This window comes from Vombatus ursinus, unplaced genomic scaffold, assembly GCF_900497805.2.
Source record: "Vombatus ursinus unplaced genomic scaffold, bare-nosed wombat genome assembly UNPS02009573.1, whole genome shotgun sequence".
Lineage (NCBI taxonomy): Eukaryota > Metazoa > Chordata > Mammalia > Diprotodontia > Vombatidae > Vombatus > Vombatus ursinus.
The window spans coordinates 25,464,743-25,491,359 of NW_020949351.1; the positions used below are offsets into that span (position 1 = coordinate 25,464,743).

Here is a 26,617-nt window from a genome sequence, read left to right on the forward strand (position 1 = left end):
TTCAAAATGATTTTAAAAAATCTTTTGACTGCTAATTATTTTAAAACATTAAAAAGTATATATTAATTTTATTAGTTTCCATAGTACTCCAAAAATCAACAACAATTTCCTTATTCAGTTTCTTTTGTAATGTTTTTGTTATTAACTCTTTTGTCTTTTTCTTTCTTTGTATTAGTTCATTTTATCTTTTATAAAATAAATTAAGAAAAAAGTTGAATTTTGGACTATATTTGCCACATTTTTCTTTGTTTAAAAAACTCATTGTGAGCAATATTTTATGTTATTTTGTTTTTAATAGGGATTTGTCTTGGCTGTCACTATGATACGTGAAGCAGTTGATGAATTTCGGCGTTTCCAGCGAGACAAGGAAATGAATTCACAGTTATATAGCAAGCTTACAATAAGAGGTTGGCAAAGATACTTTTAATCATATGTAGCATTCATTTGGTCAATACTAAGTAGTTTTGTTATTTAATAAGAAGATTTTAACTAGTAGAAGAAATAAATATAAGGAACTTGCCCCAGTTTTTGTCCAAAACTATGCCTCTTGGGGTTGATGATAACTAAATGGTCTCATTGTATTAGATAAGAGACATACTATTTTGTTTTAGGCTTATAATCATTACACTGGGTAAGTTTGTGCAACAGTATATAAAATATATGTATATGTGTTTGTGTACGTATATGTACACAATGTACACATACCTACGTATGTTTGTTATAAAGTATATATTCTGTTACTTGTATTTAATGTGCTTGTACTTTTGTGTACATGCCTATTGGTTTTCACATGCACACTAGCTTTTCAAGCAAATATGTACCTTATTTTAGTATATATGCCATCAAAGCAAGCACAAATATGTACCTTATATAAAGTAATATCTAATTTTATGTTGCTCAGCCTTCCAGAAACCTCAGTTATCTGAACAGAGCTCCAAATCTGAAAGTAAATCAGCCTTTTAGCATGTGGAATAATTGTCAAAAAGCCTTTGTTTTAAAATTATACACTTTAGTAGTTAGAGTCTTTACTCAGAGCTTTGACTCTTACTTAACATAGAATTCTTTTGGTCTAATTTTCTAGCTTGAACAAATAAGAAATAAACATTATAAAGATGGTTGGAAGGGCTTATTTGAAGCAAGCACAGTGAAATCGGAAAGACTTTCACTTAAGTTTACCATTTCATTCTTCTCCTTAAAAATATAGTTTATAATATTTTTTAAAATTTTAAGTTTTATTGATTTTTTTGGTTTTCATATCATTTTCATTTCCTAATGTAATCCCTTCTCTTATCCTTTCCTGAGCACCATCCATATAAATAAAGAATGAAAAAAAAGGGAAAAAACAGTTTATTCAGCAGTTTATTCATCTCTTGTTCTTTGGGTACATGCTTAGTCATTTTAATTTCATAATATTCAGTTAAATTTTTTTTTATAACTCTTCTTTCCATTTACATTTCTGTTGTCTTTTTGCATAATGAACCAGAAAATTGCTCTGCTTACTTCACCTTACGTCAGTTCACATAAGTCTTCCCATGACTATCTGTGTCCTTCATATCCATAATTGCAGTAATATTCCGTTAACGTTCAGGTACCACCATTTGTTTAGCTCCGTCCTAATCAGTATCTATTTTACTTCCTGTTCTCTACTATAACAATGCTGCTATAATTTTTTTTCTCTCTTCACTTGCACGGCCACCATGCTAGTTTAAGCCTTCATCATTTCTTGGTTGGATAGATTGAAATAGTCTTTTAGTAACTCCCTACTATATTTTCCTAAAGGGTAGTTCTGACCAAGTCACTACCTTAATCGGTGAACTCCTACAACTCCTTATAGTTCTAAGATCAGATATGAAGTTCTTTGTCTTTTAAAACTCTTCATAACATTCCTTCACCTGGTCTGCCCTACCTTTTTATTCTGCTTACTCTTTATTTTCTGGTAAGCTGCAGTCCAGCCATACTGGTCTATTTTATTTCCTTCTCTGTGTCTTCTTTGTGCCACTAGTTATCCCCCATGTCCAGAATGCTCTCTTTTCTCATCTCATCCTCTTGGAATTCCTGGTTTACTTCAGAACTCAGCCCAAATACCTTGTTCTGGAGTCCTTTCTTGGTTCCCCAGATGTTAGAGTTTTCCTCTCCAAATTACCTCCTGTTTATTCTGTATGTATCATGTAGGTGCCTAGTTATTTACACGTTGTCTTTCTTTTTAGAATGTAATATCCTTTAGGTCTGGTTTTGGCCTATATTTGTATCCCCAGTGCTTAACTTTGTACCTGATGCACAGTAAATATGTAATAATTTTTTTTCTTTTCTTTTCTTTGGTGAGCCAGTTGGGGTTAAGTGACTTGCCCAGGGTCACAAAGCTAATAAGTGTCAAGTGTCTGAGGCTGGATTTGAACTCAGATCCTCCTAACTCCAAGACTGGCGCTCTACCTACTGTGCCACAAAGCTGCCCCAAATTTTTGTTGATTGATTGGTATCTATGGGACCCTTCTTTTATCATTGACTTTCTTGGAGTTTATGCCTGGTAGTGAAATGTCTTGTTCAAAGGGTATAGGCACTTTAGTTACTTTTTTAAGCTTTAGGGCAGGAGCTGTCTTACTTTTGTATTTGTTTCCCCGTGCTTAGCGCAATGCTAGTCCTAAGTAATAAGAATTTGATAAATGTTCATTCATTCCATTTATTTATTCATAATTGCAAATTGCCAAAAATGGTTGAACTAGTTCACAACTCAATTATAGCATATTGTGTGCCTGTTTTTCTAAAACCTTGAAAAATACACAGTGTATTCTAGATAGTACTGTAAAATGTGGTGAAATTTTTTCTTTTAAAGTTTGAAAGGAATGAGCTTTAGAAATAAACTCACCGAGGCAGAACATTTCATTGCTGCAAAAAGTCAGATAAATGCCTGTATAAAACATAATTGCCTTGTCAGAGACCCCAAATCATTTGTGAGCTTATTTTCTCTTGACTGCTTAGATTATGATTATTTAAACTGATTGAGAGATCATTTCCTAGTGTCACAATTCTGCTACTCAGATTACATACTCAGAAGGCTGGAGAATAATGCAGGTAAACATACTTAATAATATTTTGGTTTTGGATATTTTTGAAGGTCTCAGGGCTTTGTGAATCCTTAAAGTGCTATGAAATATGTCATTTTTGTTAATAATGAAAATGTCAGTAGCTTGATTTTAATAAGAAAGGATTGAGCTGCTCTTTAGTTTGAGAATGAAAATTATATGTACACATGGCAAAGCTAGTGTATAGGGTTTGCTTTTTTTGGTCACCTAATGGTGAATAGACAATCTCAAGCAGTAAAATGTAAAGTACCACCTAATTTCTATCTAACAAGTAATTAACTTAAAGTTAATTAACTTAACTTAAAGATTTTTCTTTGCCCAGGCCAAATTTTGTTCAACCATTTGAGATTAATTTTCCAATAAAATTTTGATCTTAAAATATGAATTTTTATAAGTACACTTAAGCTTTGTACACGTAGTAGGTGCTTAAATATTTGTTGAATGAAATGAATAAATAACTTATTGGTTTTTTAATTGCATTAATAGTGGTCTCTTGCTTTGCTCTGGCTTATTTTTGTATTTAATTATGGGCTTTGTGTTTTTGGAGCTGTCAAATAAACCTGTTGAAACAGACTGACACTTTCACATGAACCTTTCTGAAAATTGAAATGAAGTCAGGTTGTGCTGATTTTATAGAAGTCCATGGAAATACTCTACTTTTTGGAGTCATTTTTTCTATTTTAAAACATTAAGATTTATCTCATGTTGAAGAAGGGTTTTTATTTGCAGCTGACAATTGATTTTTCAGCAGTTGATTTTTTCTGTTTGTGGACTGGCCATGTCATTTGCTGCTTCCTGTCTCTCTCTTTCCCTATAATTTAATGATTTTGTGCTTCATTAGTATCACTAAAAAGAGAAGGTATGATAAGTAGGGAAGATAAAAATAAATTTTGCTACTTGTTTAGCACCTGGCAACAGTTTTGGTTGTAGAGTGAGTGTTGAAGTGGTTGATTTGATTTTGAATTATCAGTGGAATTAGTTTAAAAAATTTCCTTTTTCTAATAATTAAGTAAAATTCAGCAATATAAATTGTATATCTTGGTTATAATGTTCATTTGTACAGTCATCTGCATTAGAGGCAGGCAAATAGGAAAATTTTTGAGTTTTTAAGTTTATGGATCATTAAATTTTTTCCAATGTCAAGGCTACAAATCTGGGTTTAAAGGGATTTTTTTTTTAAATGAATTTGTTTTTTTGAATTTAGGATTCAGATTTGAAGTAACACTGTGCTATGATTTCTTCCGTAGATATTAATTATTATTTTCCTCAAATGCCAGGGGTTTCTTGAGTATATTTTCTGGCTTAACTCTTCTAGAATATCACCAGTGCTCTGAATATTATTTAGGAAACATGAAAGTTGTTACTATTAGATATGAATGAACCATATATTTAGAGGAGAATTTATATGTAATTGGCTTTCTGATACTGACTATAGTCATTGTAGAATGAAAAATAGTATTTTCTTCATCCTTTTGTATTTAAGAGCCTTTGATTTATATTTATCTTAAATATAAAGGTCTTAAGACATAATTTTAGTTTACTATAATTTGCTAAAATTCTTGGTTTGTCTTTTTGTAGTTGTTTTTGATTTTCTGTTAGATGTCTGCATGAAATTGTAAGATCTTTTGGGGAGATTTACAATTTTTATAAGTAATAGTCATTCATTGGAGAATTTAGAGATTATCAAACCCATTTCAGGTATTTTTTTTTTAACAGTACATCTAATGAGTCTCATCTATACCTATCTTATTCATTTTTGGAGTAGCACTTACATTTTCTATATCCATATCCATTATTAAACCTGTCAGTACTTTTAAGAGTTAGCTGAATGAATGAAGGTTTCTAAATTTTATTACAAAGGTTTTTATACAAGCTATTAGATTATTGCAAGAACAGTTTTAGATGTTTTTTAACTTCCATGCTATTGCTTCTAAAATCCATCTTTCAGCCAATCTCTTTAAGTGCTATAAAATGTTAGAAGAATGAGAGAGCTGTCAGATAGGAAGAAAACCAAGAGAGATGTATCACAAAATGTAGGAAAGCAAGAGTGGTTAGTTAAGTCAGCAAGCATTTATTAAGTGCTTACTATACGCCAGACACTGTGCTAAAGCACTGGGCATACAAAGAAAGGCTAAAACAGTTGCTGTTCTCATGAAACTCACGTGGGGAAGACAAGATGTAAATAACTATGTACATACAAGATATGTATAGGGTAAATTGGAGGTGATCTCAGAGAAAGTATCTGAGCAGTGGGGGAGACTGATAAACACCTCTTGTAGAAGGCAGAATTTTAGCTAAGTGTTTAAGGAAACCAGGGAATGCTAGCCTGTAGGATAGCCAGTACAGTCACAGGGTCTTAGGAGATAACATGTCTTATATGAGGAACAGGCAGAAGTTATTGGATTGCAGACTATATAAATATAAGAATACGGTAAAGGTGGAGAGGAGCCAGGTTGTGAAGGGCTTTGAAACCCAAACAGGATTTTATGTTAGATCCTGGAATTAGTAGGAAGCCACTAGAATTTATTGAGTAGGTGAGTGAAATAGGCACATCTTTTTTTTTTTTTAAAGACATTTGGGGTTAAGTGACTTGCCTAGGGTCACACAGCTAGTAAGTGTCAAGTGTTTGGTCTGAGGTCGAATTTGAACTCAGGTCCTCTTGATTTCAAGGCGGGTGCTTTCTCCACTGTGCCACCTAGCTGCCCCCCGGGACATCTGCTTTTCAGGAAGATCATTTTAGCTGATGAGTGGAGGATTGACTGGAGTTAGGAGAGACTTGAGGTAAGGAGGAAAACCAGAAGACTATTGTAATAGTTTAGGAATGAGGTGATACCAGCCTGCTTCAGAGTAGGATTGAGACAGGGTTGTCAGATTAGGAAATTAAAGGGTCGTTGGTAATTTGAAGAATTTCTGTGAGTTGGGAAGTGAGAGGAGGAGAAGAAGTGGAAGCAACACTAGTACACTAGTAGTTAACTTTTTTTTTTTTTAGGAGTTTGGCTGTGAGAGAGGAGAAATATGGAACTCTTATTTGAAGGGATTGTAGTATGTCTTGAGGATTTGTAGTGAGGGGTTTTTGAGAATGGTGGAGACTTAAGCATGTTTGTAGGCAGTACAGAAATAACCAGTAGATAAGAAGAGGTTGGAGATGGGAGAAAGGTCTGGAAGTGAGAAATTGCGACCTTGTGGGGGCAGTCTTTAAGAGAAGATAGTCATCCTCATGGAGATGGTAATTGAATTAATGGGATTAAATGATATTGTGAGGTTGGAGAAAGAAGGCATCTCAGGACAGATATCAAGAGAGATATCTTGATAGCCTTGGGATATCAGGAGAGGATCAAAATCTTTACGGAATAATTTTATTTAGGAAGAGAATCAGAAGAGGTCAGTATTGTAGAAATCATGAGAGAAAGATAATCTAGGAAATTCAACAGTGTCAAAACCTAAATAGAGATCAAGTAGGATTTAGAAAAGATCTTTAGAATTAGCTGTTAAATGTTAGTAATTAATATATTGTTAAGAAACTTGGGGAAGCTGTTTCATTTGAGTGGGTCAGATTCTAAAGGTTGAGAAGTGAGTGGGGTGTGAGAAGTAGAGGGAACAAGTTTAGGTAATTTTTTCTAGAACTTTGGTCAAGAAAGAATGATGATAGCTTTATGGATACTGTGGACAAGAGAAGGAAATGGATTATTTTTTTAAATATTTTACATTTATACTTAGAATTAGGTCAATGTTTGCCACTTTATAGTATAGTTACAAGTTCTGATATTGGTAGGCTCTTTCCCTTTCCATTTTTTTTTTTCATTATTTCCCTTGAGATTCTTGATCTTTTGTTCCTTCAGATCAGGTGGAGTAGTCTGAAGATTGAGTTGAGCTGGGAGTGAAGTGAATATGACTGGGATCTCTTATGGAGCCAAGGACTCCACCAGTCTGGAGAATAGACTCCAAGGTATAGAGGCATCTTCAGGTGGGAAAGAATGATGCTGAGGATGTAGAACAGTCTAGAGAGTGAGTTGAAATTATATTGGCTTGACCTACCAATGATAATTTTTCCAATTATTTAGGTCTGTCTTTATTTCTGTAAATGGTGTTTTGTAGTTGCATTCATATAGCCTTGTCTCTCTTGTTAGGTAGACTCCCAAGTATTTTTTACATTCACATTCTGTAGTTCTTTTAAATGGAATTTCTCTTTTTCTCTCTTCCTTTTTTTTGTAGTATTCAGAAATACTGATGATTTATATGTATTTACTTTATAGCCTGAAACTTTACTGAAGTTATTGTTTTAATTTTTTTAGTTTGCTTTTCTAGGATTCTATAGGTAAATTATCATCTGCAAAAAAAGATAAGATAATTTTGTTTATTCTTTGTCTATATTTATTCCCTCAATTAAAAAAAATGTTTTTATTGCTAAAGCTAGCATTTTCAACACTATGTGAAATACTATTAATGCCACTGGACATCTTTGCTTTGCTCTTCATCTTACTAGAGAGTGCTCTGCTTTATTCCTATTTAGAATTCCTATTTAGAACTGGCTCTTGGTTTTAGGTAGATATTACTTACATAAAGGAAAAAGATCCTTTTTTTCCTGTTTTTTACTATTTTTATCAGGAATGAGTGTTTTATTTTTTTCAAAAGTTTTTCCTTCATCTTCTGATATTATTTTTATATTCTTATAATTAATATGACCCATTGTATTTATGGTTTTCCTATTATTGAATTAATCTTACATTTCTGCTAAAAATCCAATTTGGTCACAGTGTCATGTTTTTGATATGTTAAATATAGACTTTTTGTTAATGTTTTATTTAAAATTTTAACATCAATGTTTATTGAATATTGGTCTATAATTTTTGTTCTGTTTTGAATTTGGTTTTCGTGTCAGTTTGTGCTGCTGGTCAGAGTTCCTATGCTGATGAAATCTTAGATTCCTATGGTTTATAGTACTACATGAAATGAGGCTTATATATTTAAAAAAAAATTCAGCTGTTTGTTTTGAGCTAATGATATTACAAACAACTTAGGGTAAAGGGTGTTGTTATTTTTAACCAATTTTATTTCATAATTGGCAACGTAATCCATGAATTACCATATAAATTTTTTTTGCAACAGTTTTGTTTTTTCCTTTATGGACATCACTATTTTCTGTATCATTTCAATTCTTCATGTTTTTGCTTTTGTTTTTAAATTTATATAATTTTTCTTGTAAGTGACTTTTTTTAAGTTTTGCCAAATCTCACTATATTCTAAACTTTGGTAAGAATAATGTACTGCAGTGTACATTAGAAATAAATAAATATAAGAAATAAATCTAAATATAGAGATCATCATACCTCCGTTTCTTTCATATTTGTCATGTGGAAGTTGAATAGGTTAGATAAAATGCAAGGCTTGGAATCAGAAAGACACAAGTTTCATTCCTACCTCAGATACTTACTAGATATATGATCTTGGACAAGTTGCTTAATCTCTCTCAGTCTTAATTTCTTCATCTATAAAATGGGACTAATAATGTACCTACCTCAAAGGTTTGTGGTAAGGATCAAATGAGATAGCATATATATAAAGTACTTTGCACACCGGTACCATGTAAATGGTAGCTGTTAGTAGGTTTGTGGATGTTGGTTTTATTATGAGAATTAGCTTTTTCTTGTTTCTTCAGATTTCCCAATTTTATTCCGTAAGGGGAATCAGTATTTTTACAGCATTTATTTTGCATATGCTTTTCTGAGACAGATCAACTACTAGTCCTCTTACCTTTTAGGAAACGCTGTAAAGAAATTCACTAGTCAGGGCTTTCCAGTCAATTTGGCAAAGTGGGAAGTTCATAGGGAGCCATTCTGCTCACATACGCTTCAAAAAAATGACAAAGAGAAACACCGAAGAGAAAAAGTAAGAATAAAAATGCTCAGAGGATGGGGTGTGGACCTGTGATATGGAGAGGGAACTCCTGGATGATAAAGCTCCATGTACCAACATCTCTTGAATATGCCCCTTCTCTCTTGTGACCACCACTCAGGTTCAGGCATTCATCACCTGATGCCTTGACTGTTGCAATAGCCAGCTGGTGGGTCTGCCTGCCTTATGTCTTTCCCCACTGCAGTTCACCCTCCATTCAGCCACCAAAGTGATTTTCCTAAAACTCTAGTCTGACCATATCAGCTATAGTCAATAAATTCCAGGCACTCCCAGTTGCCTCTAGCATCAAATAGAAAATCCTGTTTGATATCCAAAGCCCTTCACAACCTAACCTCTTCCTACTTTCTCAGTCTTCTTATACATTATTTCTTGCCACTTACTCTTCAGCCCAGTGACACTGGCCTTCTTGCTGTTCCATGAGCAAGACACTCAATATCTTGACTCCAGATATTTTCTCTGATTGTTCCCTATGCTTGCAGTGCTCTCTTCCTTATTTCGTATTGCCTTCTCTGGTTTCTTTTTAAGTCCCAACTAAAATGTTATTTTTTATAAGAAATCTTTCCCAACCACCTTTAATTCTAGTGCTTCCCCTTCTTAATTAGTTACTATTTATCCTGTTTGTACATTTGTTTGTACATATTTATTGTTTTCTCCCCCATAATTTTGTGAACTCCTGAAGGGCAGGCGCTGTCTTTTGGCACTAGTCAGTCAGTCAATATTAAACATTAATGATTGAATGACTAGTGCCTTATATTTAATTAATGTGTGTGTGTATTACTATATATGTGTATATATATGTGTGTGTATATGTATATATACACACAAATAAAAATTAACATTATTCTGTGTATATTTTTATAGATAGTCAACTTGCTATATCACTCCTTCTCTTTCAAGAAAACATTCACCTTCACACTCAGGACTATTTAAGAACTAAGTTTCTAATAATGATGAAGCTGGGGTCAGATATGGGAAAGTGGAGAAGGAAAAGAAGGGAAAAAATGACAGAATAGGGACTCTCATTCTTTGTCTACACATTTGCAAATGTATGTATAGCATAGATTTATGCATCTGTGTATGTGATTGAGACCGGAAGAGTCAGTCTCCTTACACATTTTGGTTTCAGTTAAGATTTAGAAATTCTGAGAATCCTTAACTATCCAAGTTAGCTTCTTTGTGTTTTTATATAGATTTGTGTAGGATATGTCCTTCAGGGGATAGTTAAAGGTAAAGCATTTAGTTTATCCATAAGAAAATTTGGAGTGTATCCTCTCGAGTAAGACTGTATTTGTTTTTGTTTATTTCTTATATGTGTACTACTGATTGTTAAAATATAAAATATCTCTTAGCACATATGAGATATTTGTTAAATTTTCACACCATTGTAATTCCTTGCAAAATCTTTTATCTGGTGAGTGTAATGAATTAGTATAGATACTTATTTCAGTGTTTAGTTCTGCATCTTGCTTTAGGCAAAAGGCTTGTGCCTTGGTGGACTATAAAGTCTGGATGTGCAGCCAATACTGACAGCTTTTGGACTTTTTATTGGTAATTACACAGATGGCAAAGAGTATTTTAGCTAGTGAGATGTTTTTAGAGGGAAAATAGTTGGCAAAAATAATTTATGCAGTGAATAACATTCAATGTTTTGTCTCTGAATGTTTCTTTGCAAAGATATAATATTGCATTATTTCAATGTTCTTTCTAATGCTATCTAATGATTCTTTTGACAGACTAGAGAAAGAATTGATTATAGACTTATAGATTTACAAATTGACTATATTTGTTATTACTGAAGAATGTTTGTGTTTTAATTTTACAAAAATTGCCTGTTTTTCAAACATGTGAAATTCTTTCCATCCCTTTTTAAACTGTAATATTACTTTTCTTTTTCATTCTTTTATGCCTTTATGGCATGGAGATTGCCTCAGTATATAATTTCTATTTCTTCTTATCAGTTGACATGTTTACTTCTGCTTTTATCCTCTTTTCTCTTTCTTTGTCTTAAAAAGATAGTTTGCACATATAAATAAATAACCTTCCCTTAGGCTGAACTTACCTTCAGATATTACTTTGCTTTCTGTATGAAATGATATTTGTAAAGGAATTAGCACAGTGCCTGGCATATAGTATGTGCTTATTCCTTTCTTCCCCTATAATTCCTTACCACTTCAACTTTTAAAATAAATATGGATGTTTATTAACTATATGTGAATGTATACATGATATTAAATATACATGTGCATACATGTGTTTTATATATTCATACATATACATATATGTGTGTATACATATGTCCATACATGGGTATACACACGTATGTGTATATACACACATTTATATACATGCCTGTGTGTGTATGGATATACCAGCGATTTAACTTGCTTTGTACCTCTTTTGTAGTATCTAGAAGAGCAAAGCAAGCTAGTCACAATGATTCAGGTTAAAGAAATCTTTTAAAAATAAACTAGCCATTTTTCATAGTACGTAGCTCCACTTAGACATCTCCTACCCTAATTCAGGTCCTTATCACTGCTTGCCTAGATTATTGCAACCACCTACTGATTGGTTTCCTTGCTTCAGGTCTCTTCCTATGTGAGTATATGCTATTCACTGTTGCTAATTTTCCTTAGGTGCAGATTTGACCATGCGACTCCTGGTTTGATCAACTCCAGTGGCTTCTTGTTGATTCTAGGGCAAAGTATAAATTCTTTTATTTAGGTTTTAAAGCCCTGCACAGTCTGGCCCTAACCTATCTTTCTAGCCTCATTGGATATTATTCTTCCTCCTGTGCTCTCAGATCTAGCCATACTGGGCTCTCAGTATTTCCTACAGGATCCTTTGGCTTTCCCACATGCTTGGAATATGCTCTCCTCCTTTGCCTCAGCTTCCTTGAGTCTCTTCCTTCCTCTAAGACTTATCTCAAGCATCATCCTTATAAAACCTTTCCTGATTGTCTCCAGCAGCTGGTACTCTCCCTCCCAAACTATTTTGTTTGTAAATATTTTATTTATATTTATTAATTTTATGTCTGTGCTCTCTAATGTATTCCCCATTAAAATGTGACCTCCATGTCAGTATTGAAGTAAATGTCTGGCACATAGTATGTGTTTAATACATATTTGTTAGTTGACAACTTTTTTATTAATGAATTGTTAGACGATAATCTTAAACTCTGTACCTAAAAATAAGTAACCTATTTGACAGGGGTAATTTGGCAATACATTTCTTTTTTTTTTTTTTCTTCAGGTTTTGATGAACTAGGTGACCTGCATTTTTTAAAAAAAAAATTTTGCTGTTTAGCTAGTAAAGGTTGATGAGAGTGGGAGTGAGAGATAGTAAATTAGAGCACTGTCTTAGAGAATGTGGAAAGGGATGAGATAAATGACATGAGTCAGGGCAGGACTCATCCTTTAAGACTGGAAGGAAATAGAGTCTGTGCCACCTAGCTCCCCTACCCTAAGATTAGATGAGATCAGATGTCTCAATTTTAAGTAAAGTGAAGAAAACAGAATGTGCAGATATTACACAAGCAACCTTGACTTTGATTCTTGGCAAAATTCTAGAATGTATTATTAAGGGAATGGTTAGTAAACATGTAGAAAATAAAAGGGTAATAGGAAACAAGAACATGCCATACTAATCAGTTTTTTCTTTTAGAGCAGTTATTAAACTTGTTGATTAGGGGAATTATATTGATTACCTATATTTTAGCAATCACTTAATAAAATCTCATATGCAGTTCTTGTGGAAAAGATAGAAACAATGTGAGATAGAAAAAAAAATACTGAAAACTATATTTGTAATTGGTCAAATGCCTAGACTTAAAGAGTAGCCATTTATCGAAACATTTTTAGAAGCAGTTTCCTGGGGGAATGCCCGAGAAATGTGTGCTTGATGTTGAGTTATTTAACATTTAGCAGCCAATAATTTAGATAAAGTCTTAGCAACTTTGCAGATAACAGATTGAAAGATAGTAACAGGCTTGAATGTTGGGCCAAATCTAAGATAATGAAATTTAACAATGATAAATGTAAAGTCTTTTACTTGGTCCAAAAAAATCAAGTTCATAAGTACAGTGTAGGGGAGGCATAGATTTATCTGGGGAGATCTGATAGTTTTATTGTACTTTAAGCTCAAGATGAGTTAACAGTGTGATTTGACATCCAGGAATGCTAATTCAATCTTTGGCTGCATTAAGAGAGATATAACTTTAGGAACAAGGAAGTACTAGTCCCAAGTATTATTCTCTAGTCAGACCATGACAGGACAATTGTGTTGAGTTGTGAGTATCCTATTTTAGGAAGAAAATTGATAATCTGGAGTACTTATGGAAGAAGGCATCCAGGATACCAGAGGCCCATGCTGTATGATTATCTGTTGGTAGAAGTGGGGATATTTATTCTGGAGAAGAGGATGCCAAGGAGGGCAACATGGCATTTTTTTTTTTTTCCTCAGATATTTCAGACTCATGTGGAGAGAGGTCAGATTTCCCTGCATGATCTTAGAAGATAAAACTAGGAGTGATGAGTGGAAGTTTCAAAAGGGAAATTGATGTTTGATGTAAGGAAAAATTTCCCAATGAGTTAAGATGTACAAAAGTGGAAAGAGTTATCTCGGGAAATGGTGGTTTCTTTGTCATCTTGAGATCTTCAAACTAAAATTGAACGGCCACATGTTGGGAATGTTGAAGATTTTTTTTTTCTCCAGGTTTGTTTCACACTATATGGCAGCCAAGTCCCTTCGACGCTGAAATTCTTTTACATTTATATAACATAAGACGTACCTTGTTTATTGTTGCTTGAATATTAAGTTAGTGTTTGTAAAGACATTTAGATCTGAGTGATTTTTATTGAACATTCTTTGGTATGTTACTGTGTACTCTATGTAGTTAAAATATCTAGGTTTTGTCTTCTCATAGTAAGCAGTTTTCTTAATTAAGGTTGCTTTAAGCATAACATCTTACAATTTTTATCAGAAACTTGGTTGAAGACATAACTTTGATATTTGCAAATGATAAGCTAGAAAGGGTAGCTGATAAAATTAGATGACAGTCAATATGCATTTATTTATCTCTTGTGACATCAGTGGATCTGGAATGTGGGCCTTATATCATAAGATAAAATGGAGTGGAAGAATATACAATCCTACTGTAGAGTGAAAAGACAACTGTGTATAATAAAAATATCTCACATACATTCACTTTCAGGTTTGCAAAGTGCATTCCTCACAATAACTTTGAATTTAGGTAGTACAAATTTTTTTTTTACTACATTTTATAGATGAGAGAACAGAGGTGTGAAGTTAAGTGACTTGCCCAGTTACAGATTGAGTTAGTTTCTGAATCCAGATCTCTTGACTGTAAGGCTAACATCCAATGTGTTGCCCTGATTCACTTGCACATTACAGGATAGAAATATAGTTGGTGTGGGTTTTAATAAGCTTTAGGATCAGTATGATTCAGTAATATAATAGAGCGTCCCAAAAAAGGCAAAGCAGGTTGATTAAAAATAGAGTCCACAAGGGAGGTGGCAGTCCAGCTGTACTGTGCTGGATGTCAGATTTTAATAATAACTTTCACACCTATCTCCTCTAAAGAGTTATAAAAGAGAATGGTGACTGTCATGATGTGGATGTTTGAAACCTACCATATAAGGGTCAGTTGAATGATAAGAAGTTAGTGTGGAAAACAGAAAACTTGAGGCATGATAAGCCATCTGCAGGAATTTGTGGGTCTTTAATGGCGAGTAGGAATTAGATTTGTATTGCTCATCCCAGATGCTAGAACTTGCAATGAGGCATATTTGACCTCAGTTTAAGGGAAAACTTAGTAAATGCTGCAGCAGTCCAAAAGTGGAATTGGTTCTTTCTATAAGAAGTGAGTTTTCTTTCTTTAAAACTGAATGACCACTTGGTGGAACTTGAAGAAGAGATTTGTGCTTGTGGTATAAGTTGGGCTAGATATCCTCCAAGGTTCTTTCTAATACTAAGATTTTGTAATTCTGCATTTTATCACTAGATCTTTCCTGTTTGTGTCATCAGTCACTCAAGTATTTATTTACTAAGCTAGGTAGCACAGGATAGAGAACTCTGGACTTGAAGGTAAGAAGACATGAATTCAAGTCCAGTCTCAGACTCTTACTGGTCACGTGACCCTGGACAAGTCACTTAACTGCTGTCTGCCTCAGTCTTCTCATCTGTAAAAGGTGGATCATAATAGCACCTACCTTCCAGGGTTGTTCTGAGAATCAAAACAGATAATATTTGTGAAGCAATTAGCACAGTGCCTAGCACATAGTAAGAATTCAATAAATCCTTTCTTTGCCTTTTTCTTTCCCTCCCCCTCTTGCTGAGCACTGTATTTGATCTCATGTAGAGGATATGCACAACAGATGTAAGGTAACTTTATCATCAGTTCTTGTTCTTGACTATTTACTCCCTCTTCCAACCTCCATCCCTGTATGTTTGGTTGCAACATAGGTAGGTATTTACTGAACAAACTTTTTCTCATTAAATTTTAAAATTTATCAAATAATTAAGCACTTACTGTATGTAGCACACAATGTACAGAATTCTGTTAAGGCAGAGTCACTATCATAGAGCTTGTAATTTGGTGGGGGAATACTAAATTTACAGATTTCATATTTTATTGTTCATATTTTATTGTACAACGTTATTAAATGTTTTAAGTGCAAAGCAGATTGCTATATTGTAAAATAACATCTAAAACTGGGTGGTGTTTATATGGCTATGCTGTTCTACTGTAGTGTCTATCAATTTTTATTAATATTATATTATAATGTGCATATATTTCTACTTAAACCTTTTTTTTTGGTTTACTTATGAGCTTCAACCTTGGATCATTACCTTGGGAAATCCATGGCAGTTTATGGGAGATCATATTTCAAATTTTTAAAATGATGTATTTACATTATACTTAATGGAACTTTTTGACAGGATTATGAAATTAAGGAATTTATGAATGACTAGAGATGTGTTTCTCCTACCCGTTAGATCATTCCTTCTCAGTTTTCTTTGAGATGGGAGACATAACGATCAGAGACATTTTAAGTTTGGGTGTCAGCCAAACCATCTGTTCTGACCACTTTAGCACTTGAAGGTTTGCAAAGGACTTCATATACATTATCACATTTAATAATGGTAAATACTATAGGCATCATAGATTCAAAAAGTGAGGCACAAAGAGGATAGGCAACATGCCTATTGTATGACTACATGTCAATCTGGACTCCTTTTCTTGTATACTTTCTACTACATTCCTCTCCATGGCTTCAGCTGCCACTCTTCATGCAGATGACTACTCGATCTCTTTATAAATAGTTCATCCTGAACACTAATCATTTTATATCCACTTATCTATTGGACATATTCACCTGGATGTCCTGCCAGGGTATCAAGCTCAGTATGATCAAAAGTGAACTCATAATCTTCTTTCTTAGACTTGCCTCTCCTTCAAACTTCCCTATATCTGTTTGTGCTGCTGAACTCCAAGTCACTCACATTTTAAACCTGGGAATCAGTAGTATACTACAATAACAATGTCACTTTTGTTTCTGCTTTTGTTGCTCTTCACCCATGTGTCACCATTCTACACTCCTTAGATTCCTGGATTTTCCTGCATAAGAATATGTTCACCTTGCTTATTAGCTAAAACAAAAGAGATGTGTGATTCCAAACAACTTTCTTTCACCCCTCAGAACTGTGTGTCTTCTCCAATCCTCTGTTTCCTTCCCGGGAATCATTTTTGACTTGTCTTTCCCTTTTCCCCACCTCAGTGTCCAATCTATCAGCCTTTTGAATCTACTTCTAGTGTCATTCTAATTTGTCTTCTCCTGCCCATTCTCAATACTTCCCCTCTAGTTTAGGCACTTATCACTTCTTTCCTAGAATAGTGTAATAGGCTTCTAATTAGTCTTCCTGCTACCAGTTCCTCTTTCCAATCCTTTATTCTTTTCCCTCTTGATAGAGTAAGACAGAAAGTGTTTTGAGCTGCTGGGTTGGAAAAGTGTGTGGTGCCTTTGCTTCTATTGTCTTTGTTCTTCCCTAATTTTGGGCAACCATTTATGACCTTCTGAACTTCAGAAGGTAATGAGAGCATCAGAAGTACCACCAGCAGCTGAAGAGGTAGCAGGGGCTCAGGACAGGAAACACCAGCAGAAAGATATGGAAAACCAGTGTCTCAGCTGACTTTAAGGGGAATTAACTATGGAAGGTCTACCAGAAAGCTGTGCCTTTGGGTACTTTGGAAGGACTTGAGGAAGAGCATGAAGGACTCCTGGGCAAGGCCCCAGTGAGAAGACTCTGTGAAGAAAGTTTGCAAACTTTAAAAGTATATATATGTTTACATGACTTTCTGATCATGATGATGACTACTCTTATCTGGTTCAATTGCACTTGGAGGAGAGTTTTTCATTGGACCACCAGAGGCCATACCTGGGAAGACCCAAGCCACTTTGTTCTTTACTGCTTAGACTTTTACCCCACTCATTTTCTGGTCTGTGTTTACTGACACCCTCCTTTCCTCTCCCTGCCAACTCCTCTTGGGAAACCTAAAATCAGTACTATTACCATTGTTCCTGGAAAGGGCGTGTTAGTAGAATTCTACATTGTTTCAGAATTGTGAATTCCCAGACCAGAATGCTATTCAGTGCTGTTCGTTGGTCTCTCTTACTTGTGTATGTTGTCTTCCTTCTTGGAATATAAGCTCCTTGAGGGCAGTAATTGTCTTCTTTTTGTATTTATATCCTTACCTGTTTTGGGCCAGGACTATGATAGGCCAGTCCAGGCTCTAAGGTTAAAATGAATGAGTCACTCAGGGATCATAAAATATAATTCAAACCAGCTTTACTAATAATAGATTAAAAGAATCAGTTTGAGAGGATATGAGATCTTCTTAACTCTCTATAGTTTGACTTCTGGCCTCATTATTCAACTGAAACTTCTTCCTTCTAAGTTACTGATGATCTCTTAATTGCCAAACCCATCAGCCTTTTCTCAATCCTTATCCCTCTTGATCTCTTTGTAGCCTTTGATCACCTCCAGCTTTCTAGGTTTCAGTGGCACTGCTCTATCCTGGTTCTCCTACTACTGATTTCACTGCTCCTTCTCAGTTTCCTTTGCTAGATCTTTATCCAGGTCATGATCAGTAACCTTGGGTGCCCCACAGAGCTCTGTGCTGGGCCTTCTGCTCTTCTCCTTCATTTTGTGATTTCATCAGCTCCCATGGATTTATTTATCATGTCTATGCTGATGATTCTCAAATCTGTTTATCAAGCCCTAACATTTCCCCTATTTCCAACTGTATATTAGTCATCTCAAACTAGATGTCTTCTAGATGTCGTCTGAAACTCAATGTGTCCAGAACTGAACTCATTATTTCCCCCCGCCCCCTTCCCCCAATATTCTTCCCTTTCAAACTTCCCCATTATTATTGGAAGACACCACTGGAAAAGACTTTTGAGAGTCCGTTTGGGTAGCAAGGAGATCAAATTAGTCAATACTTAAAGAAACTAATTCAGACTGTTTGCAAGAAAGTCAAATGCTGAAGCTGAAGATTAAATACTTTGGCCACCTAATGAGAAGACAGGACTCACTGGAAAAGACCCTGATGTTGGGAAAGATTGAAGGCAAAAGGAAAAGGGGACAGCAGAGAATGTAATGGATAGATAGTGTCATGGAAACAAGGAACATGAACTTGGACACACTTTGAGAGATAGTGGAGGATAGAAAGACTTGGTGTGCTATGGTCTGTGGGGTCATGAAGAGTCAGACATAACTGAACAATTGAACAACAACAAAAAGGTCATACCATATGATCATAGGCTAAAGCAAGGATGGTAAACTACTGCCCAAGGGTCAAATCCTGCCTCTTCATGCTTTTGTACTGTAAGCTGAGACTGGTTTTTATGTTTTTAAATGATAAAATAAGGCTTTGCTTAAAAATGTAAAAACTGTTCTTAGCTCTTGGGAAAGGGTGTACAAAAGTAGACCTCAACTGCTATTTGCTGACTGTAGGGCTAAAGGAACATAGAAGGTTTAGCCTTATATTCACGTTACAATGTAATGCCTTCTCTGAGCTCACTTGCCCAGCTTACACTGCTGCTGACTGGTTAGGTCATCAGAAGGATGACTATTACTACTCCCAGGGTTCTGAGGGTAACCCTGTGGATGGTCATTTTTCTAAACACTAATTCATAAGCCCTCACCAGTGTGCTCTCCCTTAATCAGCTAGTGGAGTCTATTCTTTGTCAAAGACATTTACTCAAATGGCACAGCAAGGGCTGTAGTTACAAAGCATTTTCCCCAAACAACAGGGACCCATTCTCACACAAACATACCTAGTGTCCAGGAGTGGGTAGGAGTAAGTGCAAACTTAAAGTACATAGGTAGTAGGTCACATACATAGGGGACATATATGTCCTGGCACTTCACGATTCTGAAGCTACTATTGATGATTTTTTTTTCCCTTCTAGAGGGTCCTAATGAAATTTACTGTGAGTTGACTTGTTCCTTGACTGGGCTGGCTCTTCTTAGAGGATAGTTTCTTCACATAGGTCAGTAGATTAACTGGGTTTTCTCCTCCTGGGATGAGGTGACTCAGCTAGATGGACCAATCTGCTGTTAGGCTTGGTCAAATAGGTCATTTGGTGTTTGGGGACTGGTTTGACTCTTCATCATGCTCTGATGACTTTGCATTGGGCCAGGCAGATTGCTTGGCTGGAGCATGACATCTTTGCTTGACAGGTCAATCTGTTGTTCTTTCTCCACTCATTTTTTATGGGTAGCTAGTCTTTTTTCTATTGGCTGGGCTGAGTTGTGGAGTGGAGTACAACTTTCTCTTTGACTGTAGCATTACCAGCCTCTTTAAGCTGGGGCAACTAACCTTAGCTTAGGATCAACAAAAAATCCTTGCCTTTGACTCTATCAGAGCTTGAGTCCTGAGGTTATCTGTCATCTTCAGGCAGAAAATGAGAGGCTTTTCTTTACCTGGACAAATTCTCTCAAAAGTTCTTAAACCACTTTATGGTGCCTTAAAGTGATTAGTTTCAGTTCCGTCCTATGCAATTAAAGTATTCACATCTCCCAGCCTTTCTAGGTGGAGAAATGTCTTTTTTGTATCTTAAGGCTTTGCCTGTTGCCTTTCAATTCTCCAACTTTTAGCTTCTGCACATCTTAGTCTTTTGTTGACGTCACACTGGGCCACCCCCGTGCTATCATGATTACAGTCTTTAGATATTCGAAGTATTTTTGTATGGAAAAGTGATTAGATTCATTCTCTGTGCTCCTGTAGGGTAAAATTAGGAGCAATGAGTGCAAGTTAGAGAGGCAGATGTAGGCTTGTTTTAAGGAAAAACTTTGTGACGGCTATCTCAGTAAGTATCGAGTTCTGCCTGGAAGTCTTCAAGCAGAGCCTGGATGACCATTAGTTGAGTCAGTTCTAGAGGGAATTCTTATTCTAGTATAGATTGGCCTACATGATTTAAAGGTCCTTTCCAATTGTGAGACTCTGTACCAGGTTCAATAAGGACTCTTTTTATGCTGGAACAGCCCTAATTAGGATATTATTAAATGAGTTAAATAAAAAAAAAGCCTGGGGTTGTGAGAACTGAAAGGTCAGAACAGGAATAGTCTTCTGACTTAAAATTTGCAAATGACTGTTAAAACTTTATAAATTAGCTGATATCTAAAGTCTCAGTAGATGCTACTTTTTAGTCTTTGATTTTAGATTGTATAATCTGTCTGAAGATTTTACAGGTGTTACTGGGTAAAGATAACTAGAAAAAAGGAAGGAAAAAAGTTTTTTTTTTTTTAATATGATATTGTGCTAAATGCTTTAACAAATATATGATCCTCACAACAATCCTGGGAAGTAGATGCCATTTTACATTTGAGGAAACTGAGACAGAGGTTAAGTGACTTGTCCAAGGTCACATATCTAGTAGATGTCTGAGGCTCTATTTGAATTCACTTCTTCCTAACTCCAGGCCCAGCACTTTTACACTGTGCCACGTAACTGCTTTCAGTTAAAATAGTGAGAGGTACATTAAAAAAAAAAGTATTTCTTTCTATTGTTAATATAGAAGTAGAAAATTAATTGGAAGCCAGCAAAGAATTTGACCAAAGTATTTAAGCTTTACGGAATGTGAGCAAAGGAAAATCATTATTTATGTAATAGGTTTTTCAGTTTTTTTTTTCTATTTACCTTGAGCACAGCAGGATATTTAAAATTTATCATATGTGTGATTTTTAGAAGTTCATTACACTCTTAAATGAGTTTGTCTCTTCTGCAGTGACCAAAAATCATGAGACAAAAAAAGATTTTCTAATGTCTTCACATGGTTGTGTCACTGTGTGAAAAATTGAAATCCTATTGTTGTCATGTGGCTGGATTACTATATGCACAATTAGTAAATCATCCTTTTGAAATTTGAGATTTGAAGAGGATTGGGATGATGTAAGCATTTCATAAGGCCTAAATTTGATTATTAGAGAAGACTGTTAGTTGTTACATGGTGTCTGTTTCAGTTACCAACCTAATTTGAAGAACTGTCTGAACCAGAAGCACCAAAAAAAGGGGGGGAGGGGAGAGAGAGAGAGAGAGGGAGAGGAAGAGTGTGTGTGTGTGTGTGTGTGTGTGTGTGTGTGTGTGTGTGTGTGTATGATGGGGAAGACTGGTTAGAGGAAATGTGTAGTAGAGAGAGAATGAACTTCAATGGGAAAATAAGACATCTAGTATTGAGATGAAATAATAATTATGTCATATATAACTGTCTATTTAGAATGAAAATGTAGTTGAAGAGAAGTGATGCATTAATTATTTCAGTGCTATAATATGTATATACACACACACATATATATAAACACACACACACTGGACATTACCTTGGTATTACACACACACACATATATACATGCATACACACACTTGGTATTACTTTGATATGTTTGTGTTTTAAGAAGTCACGTTATTTGTTGGATATATCAAATAGTACATGTGTAATTTTAAAGACATTTGGGTCACGTACAGAAATTCAGTAATTCATCCAATCAAAAGTATTTATTTACTATGAACTTGTAACAGAACCCCACTAAACTCATTAGGAGGTAAAAGCACAATTTTGTTCTTTCAAGGCTCACAGTGTCATAGAAGAAAATAAAAAAAAATCATAGATAAATACAAAACTGCTTAAAGTAAACATGATGCCACCTTTTTTAAAAAAAAAGCAGAGTTTGAGAAATAGTTTCATAATCAATTGTAGTAAAAACTGCAATGGGACACATTGCCAATCAGAAATAGTTCTACCTTATATTTGTTTGATGATTTACAGTTTGCAAAATTCTTTCTTGTATGTTTTTTTCATGTGATCCTAACAATAACTGTGAAGGAGGGTAATTGTAAAATAATGCCTCACGGGTTTTTGTGTGGATGTAAAATATTTTGAAAACTTTAATGTGATATATAAATACCACTTTTTATTGTCAGCCTCCTTCTCATTCTCGAGGAAACTGAGATTCAGAGAGATTGTGACTTGTCCAAAGTCATATATTACCTTGCAGAAATCTAGAAGATTTTCATGCTGGTAACTGAGATAATAACCATCTGGTTTAGTTCCTTCCCTTACTTTAAAGTTAAGAAAACTGACACTCAGAAAAATGATTGCCATGTGGTTACTGATTGATAAGAGATAGGATTTGAATTCAAATCCTCTGATACCAAACTTGGTGCTCTTTTTACCATGTCATGTTACATCAGTGGTGGATGAAATTCAGTTTCATCTATATTTTGAGGGATAGATGTTTTGAAAATAAAATTTCATGAAAAATATGTGAAACAACATTTGGGAAGGAGATGTCTCTAAATTTATACATTTTACATTTCTTTTGAGCTACTGCAATTCTGCTTTGCTCATAGAACACAGCACCTTCTTTGATGCGGGCACGCTGTGCTAGATGCTGTTGTGCCAGTGTCTCCCATGTGTCACAATCCACCATTCCAAAGTTTTTCAGGACTTAGAAGCCAAGAGAGACAGGTTCAGATCTTAACTCTGATACTTAAATAAGCTCAGGAAAAAGTTCTTTAGAGAGACCTTGAGATTGTCCTCATGTTACTTTTTCTGACCTCTGTGTGAGCACTTGCCTCCTGTGAGTTTTCCATAAAATAGTCTTTTAGTTAACTTATTTTTGGTTTTCGAACAACGTGGCCAGCCTGTCACAGTTGTGCTCCTCTTGCCACATAACCTGGAAGATTTCAGTCAGCTTTTTTATGAGTAGTGGATCCTCTGCCTTGTAAATCTTTGCTGGAATGGAATCAGCATCAGGTACTTTGCCAGACAAGAGGAGCCTAATGGCATTCAAAACCTTTTCTTCAGTTGGAAGTCCAGTAGATAGGGATTGATTTCAACCTTAGGTGTATGGGTCTGTTGAACACTTTGGAAATGTTCAGCCCATCTCTCTAGGATCATGTCCTTATCACTGATCAGTGTTGCTCCATCAGTCTTGAATAGTTGAGATACACTGTAGGTCTTTGGCCCATAAATAGCCTTTAGGACATCATAAAAGCACTTTGGTTGTTACTGTCAGTGTAAAACTGAATTTTGTCTGCCTTCTTACTGAGCCAAGAATCCTACATCTCTAAACTTTGCTTGAACTTTACTTCTGTTGGAATTAAACAATGTCTTCTTAAATATAGATAAACTATCCTGCTGGTACACCTTGTGGAGTTCTCATTTTTTCATTGAGTAACTTCTGAATTTCCCCATCATTTTCATCAAACCAATCCTGATGTTTTTGAATGTTTTGGCCTAGGTGAGTAAATGCAGTTCTATACAACAAATCTCTACAAGCTGCCCACTCCCTTTCTGCTCTTCTGTTGCCAACTGTGTGTTAGCTCATTTCCAAGTCAGTGACAACCTGTTAATACACAGAGAAGTGCTCTAATCTTTTGGTCTTGCTTTGGGGCCACAATGTGAATATTTAGCTTAGAGAAGATAAGTCCATGATCAGTCCAGTACTCTGCGCCACACATTGCCTTTGTTACTTTTAAATTCTGTGTGTCTCTTCTCCTTACAATGACATAGTCTGTTAAATGTCAGTGTTTGCTGTGAGGGTGCATCCTTGAAGCTTTATTGTGTTAGGTAAATGAAAGACAGTATTGATGATGAGAAAACATGAGCTGCAGAAGTCTGCAGTAGTAAGTGACTGTTGCTGTTGCTCTTTCCTACTCCATTCCTCCAAGGACTCCCTGCTATGTCTGGTAGTCCTTGCCTACTCTGGCATTAAAATCACCCAGAATTACAAGCTTGCGTTTTGTTTTTTTTTTTTTGGCACATTGAAGATGAAGGTTTCCAGGTCTTCATAAAATTTTTCTTTTGACTTCATCAGGGTTCATCATGGTGGGAGCATATGCACTAATGATGGTGGCGTGGCACTTTTCCTGCAAGTGTCCCTTGCATTATCATGAGCCTGTCATTCACTTTTTTTTGGAAGTGCAAGCTTCTTGACTAGATTAGATTTGATTGCAAAGCCTTTGCCAACTTCACAGAGTTCCTCATCACAGCCACCATTCCAGAAAAATGTGTATCCAGCTCCAACTTCAGTAAGCTGGCCTTTATTTGCCAGCCTTATTTCACTCATGCATGCTATTTGGATGTGATACAGCAAGAGCTATTTGTCTTTCAGGTTTACTGTATTTTGTGTAGTCCATAAGCATGCACACATTCCGTGTCCCAATGGTAAGTGGAATCATCTTTGCAAAAGCTTTCGTACATTTTTTGTGTTTTGACTGCAAAGTGGGATCCCTGCCTGCTGGGGTAAACAGGCCAGCTTTAGGTGAAGCAGAAAGTTTTTAGGACTCTTTTCTAGCCTCTTCCTCATGCCAGGAGATGAACAATGTATTCCACTGGTTATTTCACTGTCTAATTACCTGCCCTCATCTTTTTCATCCTTATAAAAATCTTCATTTGAGCTTTCTATCTCCTTAAGCTATTGTCCTGTATCTTTGAAAGGTATGATTTTTCATAGCCATTTTCACAGAAAAATGCCTACAGTAGCCTTGACTTCCTACTCACTTCTCTGGAAAAAAGTCAAGTCAGTAAGCACTTATTGAGTCCCTGCTATATTCCAGGCACTGTGATAAGCACTGGGGTACCAAAGGGGCAAAAGACAGTCCTTGCCTTCAAGGAGCTCACAGTCTAATGAAGAAGACAGTAAGCAAACAAATGCATACAAACAAAATATGTACAAGAAATAATTAAGAGAAGGAAGGTACTAGAATTAAGAGGGGTTGAGAAAGGCCTGCTGTAGAAGAGAAAATTTTAATTGGGACACTTAAATATAACATATGTGGTTGCATATGTATGTGACAGGATGTAGGTAGATACATTGTCTCATCTCCATCTCTTTGAAGAAAGGAGAGAAACACATTTTCTCAACTCTTCTTTGGGGCCAACCTTGTGTATTATAATTATATAGCATTACTTTTTGTATTTTGATCTTCCCTTTGATGTTTTTGTAGCAAGATTTATCCTTTTCCTAGTTCTGTTTCATTTTATTCTGTCAGTTGATATGTCTTTCCACGCTTCTCTAAATTGTTAATAGTCATTTCTTGTGATTCAGTAATATTCCATTACATTCAAGCACTGTAGCTTGTTTAACTACTCTATTTTATAGGTATCTTCTTTGTTCCCATTTCTTTGCTAACACAAAAAAGTTGTTGCTAAGAAAATTTTGGTTTCTAAGGGACCTTTTTTTTTTTTTTTTTTGGACTATGACCTCCTTGGGTTATATAATAGTGGGTTCTCTGGATCAAAGGGACCCATTTTCAGCATAATTCCTATTTGCTTTTCAGAACTATTGGATTAATTTAAAACTCCAACAATATTTTATTGTACTTGTCTTTGTTTAACCTCCCCAGCATTGTTTCCAACTCTTGTCATTTTTACCAATTTGCTGAATGTCAAGTAAAACCTCAGATTTGCATTTCTTTTATTATTTGTGATTTAGGGTGCTCTTTCTTATGGGTATTAATTTATCATTTTTCTGACAAATGTTCGTAACTTTTGACCACTTGTCCACTTAATAACTCTTGGTCTTATTTATTTCTGTTAATTTCCTATCTCGTTTTGGATATCAGACCCTTATCAAATAGTTTAGAAGGATTAAGGCTGAGAAAAGACCAAATTTGGCAATACAGAAATCATTGGAACTTTGGAGAAAATAGTTTCATTTTAGAGATGAAGACAGAAGTCATACTGCCAAAGGTGGAGGAGTGAATGAGAGGAAAGAACCGGAGGATGGGAGTCTAGACTTACTTCAGGGCTTTGTCCTGGGCCCCATTCTCTATCTTTGTAGTTTTGGCAATCTCACCAACTCCTGTGGATTCAAGCATGATATTTAATCAAGCTTTAATCAACTCTGATGGTTAGTCATAGTTGCGTCATTAAACTCCCTAAGTCCAAAAGGGGAAAGTGGTGGGAAAGAAATAAGTATTTATTAAATACGTGCTCTGTGGCAGACATTCTACCAAGCTGTTTATAAGTATTATATGATTTGAGCCTCACAACAATTCTGGGAGGCAGGTGCTATTATTATTCCCATTTTGCAGG

The 26,617-nt window shown here is 35.2% G+C and overlaps 1 protein-coding gene across 5 annotated transcripts in view; it reads left to right on the forward strand.

The window, feature by feature from the left end:
* ATP9B (ATPase phospholipid transporting 9B (putative)) overlaps positions 1-26,617 on the forward strand; it is a 450,228-nt gene that overhangs the window by 69,917 nt on the left and 353,694 nt on the right. For all 5 annotated transcript variants that reach the window (XM_027852394.1, XM_027852395.1, XM_027852396.1 and 2 more), the window contains exon 5: positions 299-407. In XM_027852394.1, the coding sequence (XP_027708195.1) occupies positions 299-407 (109 nt within the window). The remainder of the gene's footprint in view (positions 1-298; positions 408-26,617) is intronic.